The sequence below is a fragment of the Urocampus carinirostris genome, chromosome 3 (genome assembly GCF_059441175.1).
Source record: "Urocampus carinirostris isolate Australia breed hairy pipefish chromosome 3, RoL_Ucar_1.0, whole genome shotgun sequence".
Lineage (NCBI taxonomy): Eukaryota > Metazoa > Chordata > Actinopteri > Syngnathiformes > Syngnathidae > Urocampus > Urocampus carinirostris.
Window position 1 is genome coordinate 42,507,966 of NC_142351.1, and position 12,857 is coordinate 42,520,822.

The 12,857-nt window shown below is 39.6% G+C and overlaps 1 protein-coding gene across 1 annotated transcript in view; it reads left to right on the forward strand.

The window, feature by feature from the left end:
- The window catches only part of lamb2 (laminin, beta 2 (laminin S)), an 84,714-nt gene that overhangs the window by 31,580 nt on the left and 40,277 nt on the right, over nt 1-12,857 (forward strand). The window contains exons 8-15 of the mRNA XM_088331943.1: nt 373-575; nt 669-789; nt 2,651-2,839; nt 4,307-4,486; nt 5,290-5,402; nt 10,110-10,189; nt 12,189-12,324; nt 12,408-12,566. Of these exons, the coding sequence (XP_088188069.1) occupies nt 373-575; nt 669-789; nt 2,651-2,839; nt 4,307-4,486; nt 5,290-5,402; nt 10,110-10,189; nt 12,189-12,324; nt 12,408-12,566 (1,181 nt within the window). The remainder of the gene's footprint in view (nt 1-372; nt 576-668; nt 790-2,650; nt 2,840-4,306; nt 4,487-5,289; nt 5,403-10,109; nt 10,190-12,188; nt 12,325-12,407; nt 12,567-12,857) is intronic.

The window sequence follows — 12,857 nt, forward strand, 5'->3', positions numbered from 1 at the left end:
CAAAAGAGTATTCTGCTGGTCCCTGCTCTTAGCAATATCCTATCTGGGGTAACCATGCATTTTCCAATTTTATCCACTGTATATAAGTGTATAAGGAGGTTTCTTCTGTTACGGGTAACCACGGAAACCAGTATTGGGATGAGGGGGAGCAAACCCTTACCCTAAAAACAGCCTGGAGAGGAATTGGCACCGCCAGATTGTATGTGCCCAAGACACACCACAGGAAGTGGTTCCCTGACAACCCTAGCAGTCAAGTGACCTTGGAATCGTGATATAAGGCGCAACAGATTTTTATACGCACTTTCAAATTTCTTGCCAAGGCCCGTAAAATACGGTAATTGTCTGGTTGATTCATCCTGTTTTGCTCAACAGACCAACTGAAAATCACCAACTTGAGGGTGAACTTCACGAAGCTCCACACACTCGGAGACAACCTGCTGGACCCCAGACCTGAAATCAAAGAAAAGTACTACTACGCCATGTACGAGCTGGTCGTACGCGGGAACTGCTTTTGCTACGGCCACGCTTCCGAGTGCGCCCCGATCGACGGCATCAGGAATGATGTAGACGCGATGGTGCGCTGTTGTTGAACAGGGATTCTGTTATAGCTGTCTGAAATGGACAGCTTCCTCAGAGCAGCTCTTAACTCTCGCTCTCGGTTTTTGCAGGTTCACGGCAAGTGTGTTTGTAACCACAACACCAAAGGTTTGAATTGCGAGCGCTGTGACGACTTCTACAACGACATGCCGTGGAGACCTGCTGAGGGACGAAACACCAACGCATGCAAAAGTGAGTCTCATTTGAATAGTGTGCGAGAAATCTTCAGTGTGTTGAATTACTATATTGATTTTGTCCTATATTAAGCAATATATATTAAGCAAAAACCTATATCTGTTCTTACAAAGTTAAAGGTTTTAGCCACCTCATGCTATTTGGCCTATTAACAATTCACAATGTATTATTTTACAGTACAAGATAGCAATGGTCAATAAGAACTGAAGTTTCAATAAAAAAATCTCTAGACAGCAGATTAAACAATATAGTTTTTTTTAACTACATTTCTCAGAATCGGATACTATTTTACAACATGCGTTTATAAACTATGGTTCATGGGCCATGTACGACCTGCTGACATAATTTAGGGGTCTAAAATATACAAAATGAAATTTCATCTTTAGAATTGTATACATATAGCTATATCCCCCTACTTGGAGGTGGCTAGATTCAAGAACACGTTCACATTTTTTCATCTTTCTGGGAGATTTATACAGAGAAGGGGATTCCCAGCCCCCTCGCTCAACCCAACTGTTGTGTTGCAACATTTCGTTGAGAGTCATTAGGTGACCAAGCCCCCCAATTCCAAACCCTAATGCCGAGCGCCAAACATGGAGGCAATGGGTACCAATGGTGTAAGTCTCTGGTATGACCCGTCCAACCAGCAACCTTCCAGTCTCGGGGCCGGCGTCCTATCCCCAAGGCCACAGAGCTGAAATTATAGATACCTTTTTTAAAAATACCTGAAAGCACAAATTAACTATTTTTTTAAAGTACTGTAAAGCTGTTTTTCATACTGTTATTTAGAGGTATAAACTATTTGTTAAAAAGTCACTTCCATTTTTTGTTTTATAAAATAAAATACAGTAGAACATAAAATACTTATTTTGATGTTGTGGTAAAAAGTTTTTTTTTAAATGTCACTTCAAATTTTTGGGGGAAAATAAAAAAAATAACTAAATATGGATTTTGGATTGTGTCGTAAGTTACAAACAATTGTTTTTAAATCCCTTTGATTTTGTTTAAAAACAAAAAAGGTATTTTGTCTGTGTGGTGAATTATTTCCTTTTTTAAGTCATTCCAATTTTTTTTAAAAACATAAAAAAGTAGAACAAAAAATACTGTTTTTTGTCTGAGTGGTTAAAAGATATATATCTTAAAAGCTGCCCATATACAGCTATTTTTTTCTGTTTGTGGCCCTCAGGGTTGGACAAGTCTGATTTAAAATAATAAAGCCATAAATAAATCTATAGTTATTTATTTAAGATTATCTATAATTGTTTTTTGTTTCAGAACTATTGTATATCAAACGCACAAGAGTTAGAATTAGGTTTGTCTTTATTTGTCATTGATGACATTGTTTATATTAGAGATGGCACTCTTGACCAAAGACGCAATAAAGACTTAAAAGAAAAAAGTCGAAAAGAAAGAAAATCAAGATGAAAAAATAGAATAAAAATAAAACAGAACATAATTTGTAAATTAACTGTAATTGTTTTGTGGCATTCAAACCGACTACTTAAATAGGAATTTGTTTGATATAAATGGTATAAAACAGGGGTCTCTAACCTTTTTGTTACTAATTAGCGCAAAGGGCATACAGTTTGATAGCCATTACTAAAATACCATGTTATTGCGATGATGTTACCATTACCAAAGTACTCATTGGTAGTGGGGTTAAATAGACTCGGTCAATAACTAAAAAACAATTTTATTAGAAAATCACAATGACAGGTGTAATATTTTCATGACAGGTCCGCGGGCACCTCAGTTGTCTTTAGGGTATAGGACATCCACCAAACGATGAGCCTAGTATAGAATTGCTCTCAAATGTCATGATGTTGTGTTAATCTGATTAGAGCATTTGTTTATCCAGAGTGCAATTGCAACAGCCACTCGTCTGTTTGCCATTTCGACATGGCGGTTTATTTGGCCACCGGCAAAGTGAGCGGGGGCGTGTGCGATGACTGTCAGCACAACACCGTGGGCCGAAACTGCGAACTGTGCAAGCCCTTCTTCTACAAAGAGCCCTTCAAAGACATCCGGGACCCGCGAGTCTGTACCCGTGAGCGCACTTTCTTCTTTTGTTTGACAATAGCTACTACGAATGGCGATACCTCTTTACAGTAAGGATACGAGAATTTCACATTTTTTTTTGTTCACAAAAATCTTGCTTGCTATACGAAGTAAATCCAGTTCACGAACAGTCCCACGGGCTACCACCAGAGACCGCTCAAGAGCACACACAACTCGTGACTGCCCTTCAGTTTGATCAAATTTCGGGCATGCGCTTCCCGCCATCAGGCACCTGATTTGGCGCCCTTAGTTATACCCATAGAGCACTTGTATTCCACAGCAAGTTCCTTTTAATCAAATCTCTTTAATTATATTTTCCACAGCAAGTTCGTTTTAATCGGATCTCTTTAATTATATTTTAGAGCATCCACTTTTTGTCAATTTTTATGACCTTAGCCTTGGTCTCTAAGAAAAAAAGAAAATTGATGACAACTGTAACGAAGCAAGAAAGAATCGAAAAAACACAAGCACCTGTGAGTGACTAAGCCAAGGAGTACCATCGAGAAGCAGGGAATGCCGATCACAGAGCCACAAAGTGTTTACGTAGCGTTTCCCTACAATAATTTCTGATCGAAGTTATACTCCTATTGCAAAAAAACAACAGGGTAGAGCAATACGAACCACGGCTGGCATCTCTAAAGAGATTAGAGCGATGCTGGTTTAGTGGGAGGAAGTTGATGCTTTCGTTAAAAACAAAACATCCAGAAAGATTGGTCGTGTGACAGTTCTCTTTAATGACACTTGCCTTGCACATTTCTGTAACGTTTTGAAGTGGAGGCATAGTTCTTTCTTTTTAAAAGACCCATAGAAAGTGATAGGTTTGTGAGTCCAGCTAAAAGGGCAAAAAGGAAGGCATGAATGAAAAATGAAACCGATAAAAAAATAGAAAAAAAATGTGCTGTAAAAAATGTGTGAGTTCACCTTCGTTTTTAGTTACAGTTCCTAAATTTTTCAGTGTAAGCCCTTAGCATATTTGGTATTGGAGTAATCAAAAGTATTTGAAAGTAATCCAATTAAAGTAACCCTACCCAACCCTGCCCTTACGTATCATCAAGTCTTGCGGCGTTATTCCTACCCCACTCCTACTCCCGCACCTCCACACCTATCAAACATCATTGTTACAGCAACTCAGGTCTTTCCAATGGTAGTGCTCATAATAAAATTACATTTTATTTTGTTAGAATTATATATATATATTTCTATAGCTGTATTTTTTCATGCTTGATTGATATTTTATAGCTATTTAGGGTTCACTTGTATGCTTTTGGGAGGAAAAGAGCGGAAAAATTAGTTTTTAATTGTTTCTCATCGGGAGAATCCTCTCGTTACTCGAGCGATTTGATGGTCGAGCACGAATATAAAAGGTATTAAGCTCCTGTGAAGAGGCACCACTGTATTACCGGTTGTCATCTCATCATCGGCGTGTGTTGAAGTCATCCCGTTTTGCCCCCCGCAGCATGCGACTGCGACCCGGAAGGTTCGGAGAACGGTGGTATGTGCGACAGCCACACGGCCCCAGCTTTGGGAATGGTGGCTGGCCAGTGTCGCTGCAAAGCCAACGTGGAAGGCCAGCGTTGCGACAAGTGCAAGAGCGGACATTTCGGACTTAGCGCCGACAACCCTCACGGCTGCCAGCGTGAGTACGAGAGGTGCAACAACTAATCCATTAATTGCCGACTAATCCCTGGTCATCCTAAATGACTGCTTTGTCACTAATTAATAATTGAGATGTTTTGGGATTAGAAACTCCTAACTGCTTAGCATGTCTGCATCTGTGTGATCATTTTATAATTTTTTTTTGTCCTTCAAAGTTGAAGACCGAGAATCTCGTCCATCCACCAATTTTCTGAACCGCGGATTTCCCATAGAAATTTATGAAACCCTGGTAGGTGGATAGTCTTGGAGGGTCGTGACAGAAAATAATTGTGAAGCGCTGCCTTATTGGGAGATGGCGGTCTGTCAACCCTCGGAATGTAAACCTATTTGTAGGGTATGCAGCACATTTGCCGTTACATTTGGCACGGCGTGAGGCTTAAAAGGCCACGTCCTATTTTTAGATGAACACATCATGTTGCGAATGCCTGGTACTAACTCGTTCAGCCTGCATGCAGGATGTCAGCTCTTTTACACAAGTACTGCCCCCAGGAGGCTCGAGAGAGGTTTGGTTTGCGTTTATTTCAAAAAGCCTAACTTATTAAAGAAATGACCTAGAGACTCGCTTTTTTGTCGGACCGAATGAAATCATCCGACGGGCCGGATCCAGCCGGCTGGCTGTATGTGTGACAGTTCTGCCTTAGAGTTTTTCAATATGTGACTCCTATCCAGATGTGTTAAATTGGAAACACATAGAACATTGCATGTCGACAACAATGATGCTACTTTATATTTCTCTTCAAATATTTGGAAAAAGAAGAGAAAAAACGATTATCTCTTTTATAGCTTGCCAGTGCGACCACAGAGGAACGGTGGCAGGAAGCACGCAGTGCGATCCAGTCAGTGGCGACTGCTTTTGCAAGCGTCTTGTCACAGGACGAAGCTGTGACCAATGTCTGGTAAGATGCACTGACATCCCAAACTCCTTAAAGGGATTCCTAAATTCTAAAACATACATAATGTGAGAAAATAGTACATGTTTTTTGCATAACGTCATAATTATATATATATACAGTATATATATATATATATATATATATATATATATATAATATATATATATATATATATATATATATATATATATATATATATATATGTGTGTGTGTGTGTGTGTGTGTGTGTGTGTGTGTGTGTGTGTGTGTGTGTGTGTGTGTGTGTGTGTGTGTGTGTGTGTGTGTGTAATCGGTGTATTCCAATTATTTTCCGAGATAATGCATTTTGAAGACACTCTGTCTCGTCTTTGACTTCGTGAGCTGTACCGTCATGTGAAGAACACCAGTACCCTAGCAAGCCAGTCACCCTATTGGTTAACATGTAAATTAGTCGAAAAGGTTTTGAGTGTTTTGAACCAAGTTTTGGTGAAGAATGCCTAGGCCTATTGTTGCAGTTGGGTGAAGCAATGGGACAATAAATGGCGAGCAGCAAAAATGGGGCCAAGTGGCAAAAATAACACACACAGATCTAACAGGAGGTGAACCAGTCAGGACACGACAGTCTAGGCGGCTGCCATAAAGGACAAACCTGGACCGATGGGCGAAAAAAAGCGGGAGGCTGGCTGACCGAAAACATGATGAGCCAGCCACAGAAGCAAGAAACACAAACTCAGCTGGGAGAAAAAAACAATGAGCACAGCAGGCATGCCAGCTAGCCAACTGTTAGCGGGCCTAACCCATACCAAACATAACTGGAATCCTTCGAGTGCCCGCCCACTAACCGGGACAATATTATATTAATCGCAAGTAGCAAAAACACGAGAGAAGTCAAAATCAAATGCCTAAAATCACGCACGCTGTACACGTCGGCAGGTAAGCTTAGCCTTTGATGATCAACTCGGACAAAACAGTAAGAGGTTCCCGAGTGACACGGTTCCTCCCCACAATTACGACTTTATTTTGCCAAATGTTCCATTTGCCGGGGACTTGAGTAATTTAGTCTAAAATATGAGCCATCTAGCTTGTTTGCTGTAGAGCTGTGACATCATTGAAGGAACACCACACTTTCAAAATGGCAAATCTCATCAACAAAACATGTGAGTCCAGCTCCAAAACAGACCGCGATTGTAGTAAACACCGATTGCATACCACTCATTTCTTCTTGGAAAAATTGGAACCTAGCTTACCCTGTTGCTGGGCGCCTTGTGACTGTTTGCCGGAGGTGCGTGTTTCCACTTCCAAAGGCTGCGTGAGGTATATTTACCTGACACCTTCCAGTCTGCTTTCCTTGTTTGCCTTCGCCTTCTTTTTTGGTAGGCGATTGTGGCTTTTTGTTTGTGTTTTTTCTCCGCCTGTGTCACGCTTTGTCTTGCTAGCTCCCCGTTAGCATCGGAGCTGCAGAGGGCTTTCTTGTTTTGTTTTATCCCGATTGCCATTCGTCGGCTGCACATAGAGTGTTGTTTTGCTGGCTCGTTTGCCGTTAGCGCCAGTTTTTTGTGTCCCCTGGTTTTTCCCGTCCGGCTTTGCGTTTGTTGCCACAGCCTTTTTTCGTTGTAGGTTGGCCAGTCTTGGCTTTTTCCGCCAAGGCTGTGTTTGCTAGTCAGCCTGTTTTTGGTCGTTCACCCTTTGTTGTACCATTACTGCATCCACCTGTGTCACAACACTTTTGCATTCTCCCAAAAACTACAAACACTTTGCTTAAAACACTTCTTTGACTAGTTAACCATGTAAACCAATAAAGTGACTGACTTGCAAGGATGTCTGTGTTCCTCACATGACATCACAGCTCAGGAAGATGATACCGGTTATCTTCAAATGCAGTATCTCGAAAAATAGTTGCATTATATCAATTAAATGTATGTATAAATTTGATGTAAAAACATCCTTATATTTTACATGTTTTAGAATTTAGGAATACCTTTATATAACAATTGCATCCTATTCCATACTTTTCTGCAGGTTATTTTTCTTTTTTCAAGTTGTGCTAGTTTTTTGTCTCTGTCTTTGTCACACTCATCCAGGAATAGTGTGGGCATGAATGTGAGTTCTGGGTCTAAATTTAGTTCGGGTATTTTAGGTTAGTCCACTTGGTGTGGGTTACCATCTGCCTAAAAATGGTCACGTCCCAAAGTGGATCTTATCTTGCGTGAAACAAGGAATACATGACCTGCCGGCTGCCAAGTGTAGTTGCTGCACCATCCAAATGAAAGAAAAGGAGAATAGGAAAGACAAGAAAACTCTTGGTTGAATGAGAAAAAACAGACAGTCGTGACTTACCACAGAGCTGTGGAAGTTAGTTTTTGTGATTATAGGGTTGGCTTCACTCTGCGTGACGCATGCACTTTTTAACTCTCCTCTTGTGTTTCTTTTCACTTTGCGAGTCGGTGACAACACGTGTCTTAAATCAACTGTAGAATACATTAAAAACAAGAATACATCAAAAACAAGGCTGAACAAAAGATTTTTTTTAGCAATACAACGTTAATACAAATATAAAATATAAAGCAGAACAAGTCAAAACACAAAATATGAATTTGTAAGATCGAACAAAACAGCAACCAAGAAGAAACAAGATCAAATAATCGTTCCAAAACAAATAACTGAAGAACAACATTAGAGTAAAAGTCTGTGCGCAAATACTTCCATTTGTATGGAGGGATGTGTTCACTTTTTGCAATCCTTTGGAAAGACGAGGCCTTTTTGGAGACTGCTAGCTATTTTATTCTATTTGAGCAGTAGTTGGTAAGCAGTTTTTACTACTATTGTACTACGTAATACTACAGCCACGCCTTATTGTTCATACTGCGAGAATACTTTTACCTTCATTATTATATGGTATATTACAATCAAGCACTATGGAAAAAATGATGATTTTAATTTTAGATATGGTCATTTTGTATTTTCCTTTACTATGACTTAAAAGATTGGATTTGATGAATTTATTTACAATAAAATGCTGTTATTAAAGACATGTCCCAGTAATGTGCAACAGCTAACGACGTAATATAATCACCACAAAGTTTATTTTCAACAAAAATATGAAAGCTACGAATGATTCAATGCGTATTGTATAATGTGATACTCAAAAGTTTTGGAACAAAATAGTTTTTTCCCAGTGATTAAGAATCAGTATGGTCACAAAAACGCTGCTGCCCGTCATTACCGAGGGCCGGCTCATCCCTCAGAAGAGGGATGATGCTGTTCACCAAAAAACTGCCAGTTAATGGAGGTGCTGTATCTGAGTCCCATCATGAGGCTTCTCCTGTTACTGGTAAATATGGAAACTGGTACTTTCTGTTTTATATTGGGGAGCAGCGATGGTTGCCACAAGGCTGTACTTCCCCAAGACAAACCACAGGAAGTGGTGCCCCTATGACCCTGCCGGTTAAGGGACCCTGAGCCGTGAAGTGCTAAGATGCATGTGTGGCAAAAAGTGTCACTTTGTTTTTCTTTGCAGAGATCCTACTTGCAGTTATTGCACAATATGTCCTGTCCAATTATGACATCAGTTTTGACTGTAGCCACTGTTTTTATAGCCAGGTCGAAACCAACCGTAATAACACAAATGTAAGACTTTCAATTTGAGCATTTTTTAATATGGTATTGTTTTTTTTCTTTATTTAGTTAAAATACACATTCCTGACGAAGACATCTTGATGCAATAAACACATTTAGATAGATAGATAGATGGATAGATAGATACTTTATTCATCCCCGCAGGGAAATTCACCCAACCACTCAAAAGCCAAGCCAGGGTGGTGTTAATCTTTTTGTTCGTGATCCCAGCATGTATATTTGTTTGTTTGTTTCTCCACCACCTTTCACAGGCAGTCGGGTAGGTTACCTCAGATGTGAAAATTTCCCCCAAAAAGAAGATTTTTCACTATTGGTTTTGTTGACTCAGCATTTTACCCAGAAAAACCATCATCCCAGGCCAGAACGACACTGATTTTCAATATATTTTACACACAGTCAAGTCAGTTAGCCCAAATGTAAAAATTGATAAGAAAAGAACGGATTCAGCACTTTTTGTTTTGCTGACTCATCAGTTTTTCCCAGTTGGACCAATCAACCTCACGGACAAGAACAACATTCAATTTCAATACATTGTCTTACTCTTTAGGTTTTCCGTTCTCATGTGCCAATGATACTGCCAAAAAGGAGATGCCACCACAAAATGGTTTCACCTCTTTGCCCTCTGAGACTCGATCTCAGTGGAACTGTTTAAATCTAGGCTTAAAACACACTTTTATTCAATAGCTTATGAATGATGTTGACCTAAGGAAGCTGTCGACCATTACCTATACTTAATGTTGATGATGTCTGTGTATTTTTTGTTGATGCCCTTGCAGCCTGGCCATCCTTTAAGGGGGATAACCTCATGTGCGACCCCTTCTCCAGGGTTTTTTAATTTCCTCATGCTTTTGAGTTTTTCCTTGCCCTACTGTAGGTCCTACATCAGGGGATCGTGTAATAGTAGTTTGTAGTCTGTACAGCGCTTTGAGACTTCTTGAGATAAAGGGCTGTACAAATAATCGTGACTTGACTCAACACTGGTAATGCTCTGTATGCGCACAGCTCTTCTAGGTCGGTGGTGGAGGGTTAACAGTAATTAAAACGAAGGATGATTGCTTCGCCATGATTTTTTCCTCTGTTTTTCTCGTCTTTTAGCCAGAACACTGGGGTTTAAGTGTGGACATGAACGGCTGCAGAGGCTGCGAATGTGACATCGGAGCTGCTGTAGATAACCAGTAAGTGACGTCTACTCGACAGATTAAAATTAATCGAGAGTCACTGTTCCACTGTTTCGTCCGTGACACTCAAGTTGACACTTTTTATTCCAACAGCAGGAGACAGAAAATTAGTAGCTGCCTGTTATGAATATATGCACATTTTGCTGCACATTTATTATATTAGCTCAACATCTGGTAACATTTAGTGCAATGTTTTTCAACTCATGTGCCGGGGACCTTTTCGATTGCTTCGCTTGAAATTGCCAGATTTTATCTTTGCGGAGAGGTGTTCGCTGGTGCCAGCGGGCCGGGTGTCATGTGCTCGCCTTGGAGATTTCCTAGTACCCTTACCGATGCCAATATTGGTTTTGGAGCAGCACTACTCTAAATGTTTGTAATGTGCCGTTGCACACATGTTGTGTCTGTTTTGAATAATGTTTAAAAATCAATAAAAAAAAATTGAATAATGAAAGCAGACCACACGAAAGCAGATACTTATCGATTTTGTTGGTATTTATTGGGGGTGCCTTGACTCGGAACCTAGCTTAACACACTCGTGGAGGCCTAAAGTACAACTGTGTATTTTTCACGAAAATCCGTTCAGTCGTTTCATATGTAGAAGTAAAATTGCCATAATGCAACTAATGAAACAAATTAATAAAACAAACATACAATCGATTAAAACGTGTTTTAAAATAAAAAACACCTCTAGCAAAATATTGTAATCAAAATGTTGTAATCATTTTATGATAATTCTAATATATTTTAACTGAATGTTCATTTTAAGGCCGTTTTATTAACTGATACATATATTTGAATTATTATGATTTATAATTAAAATATTTTACCTTAAGCTCTTTTATTTCATTTCAAAAGGCCATTTCTATCAAGTAAATGTTCATTTTAAGGCGGTTTGGAATGTTTCTCTCAAGTTTTTTTTTTTTTTTTTTGACTGTTGGTTTCATTGAATGAATTGTGGCACTCTTGGTCCTCCATAGTTTGGAGTCTATAATTTACAAACGCGGATAGATGAAGAGATGGATGAATATATTTCGATTGGATAGATATATTTGGAAGAGATTATCTGTTCATGAGGTAGAATAGAATGTTTCTCGGCATGTGGTGTGCTTTACATCATATTTGCATAATTGTGGGGAGGAACACTATACCTTCTGTGCCTAATTAAAAGACAAACATTCGTCTTAGTATTACATTGAATGGTTTAGCTCGTTTAAAAAAAGGAAGATCGCTTCCTATAGTTCCAAATATCTTCAGCCATTAGTAACCAAATCAAAAGATGATTGACACATTGGTTAGGCCAAAAAAATGCAAACAGAATATGATGCCATTTTTCGGGGGCTGTATTCAAGTCAAGGCCGGAAATAACGCGCTCGAGGCAATCCGTGATTCATTTTTACACACTATTACTGCGTGCAAGTGTGCACCATCTAGAAAGAGAAGTTAAAGATTTACATCTTTCACAATGTCTAAAAAAACGGCAAAAGTAAAATACACATTTGCAAAGGTTTTAGTGTTGTAAACTGCTCGTCTCCTAATGGCCACTTTTGAAAACCCCTAAACCAACCTTTAGAAAAATGTGGAAAATACAATGTTTCGTTTTTCAGATTTTAATTACATTTGAAATGGTATCAGGAAAGGCTTCACGCTTTTGTCTCACCTGTTTTCCAGTTAAGATGCCCAAGCTACACTCAATTGCTGGCATTTAATCGCAAAAAAAAAAAAATCAAGCGAGAATTAAAACTTTTCATTTCTGTGAGTTCCAACTCAAATTACTCAATGTTGGTAGCACTTGCAGTGATTATTTCAACTTTAGATTATTATCCTTTCAAAAGAAACTAAAACTGTCCATATTCTCCATATTGGAATTTTAGGCGAATTTTATAGGAGCGTTGGGGTGTTAAAAAAGTATACTGTTGGGTGGTAAACTGTGTCAATGTACGTTTTTTTGGTCAATACAGACTGAGCAACGGCAGCAAAACCGTTTTTGTGTTAATAGGTGCTCCGTAGGTAACGGTCAGTGTCCCTGCCGCGATCACATGACAGGACGCCAATGTACACAGGTTGAGTCAGGCTATTTCTTCATGGCTCTGGATTACCTCTTGTACGAAGCCGAGATGGCTAAGATGGAACAGGTAGGACACTTTTGTTTTGAAAGGATAATGCATACCAAAAAAACCAGCGACTTGCATAATTAAACAGCGTCTTGTCATATTAGGGCTGCACTCTGGAAACCAGGGAACACCAGTTAGATCGTGCGGCCACTTGGACAGGTATTGGGTTTTCCCGCGTACCCGAAGGTGGCGCGCTTGAGTTCATCATCAACAACATTCCGTATTCCATGGAATACGACCTGCTCATCCGATATGAGTCACAGGTGTGTGCATTGTTTGTTCTAAACTTTTTTCAAGTGTTTGACGCGCTGTACAAGAATTAATCTATGTAATTCACCAATAATCAGGGTACGGAACGTGTGGCTCACGAGCCAGGTATGGACTTTTTCATGAGTACGATTGCCTCGGGGATTATATAAAGGACATGCTAATAATCCCTATAACATTCCAATTGTAGTATAGGGTGAAGCTGGGCGCTGCCCGCATTTTTGCCATGATCGGCGGGCGGAACGAGAATTCCCAAAACAATACAACACAGTAGCTCAGGAGGTAGA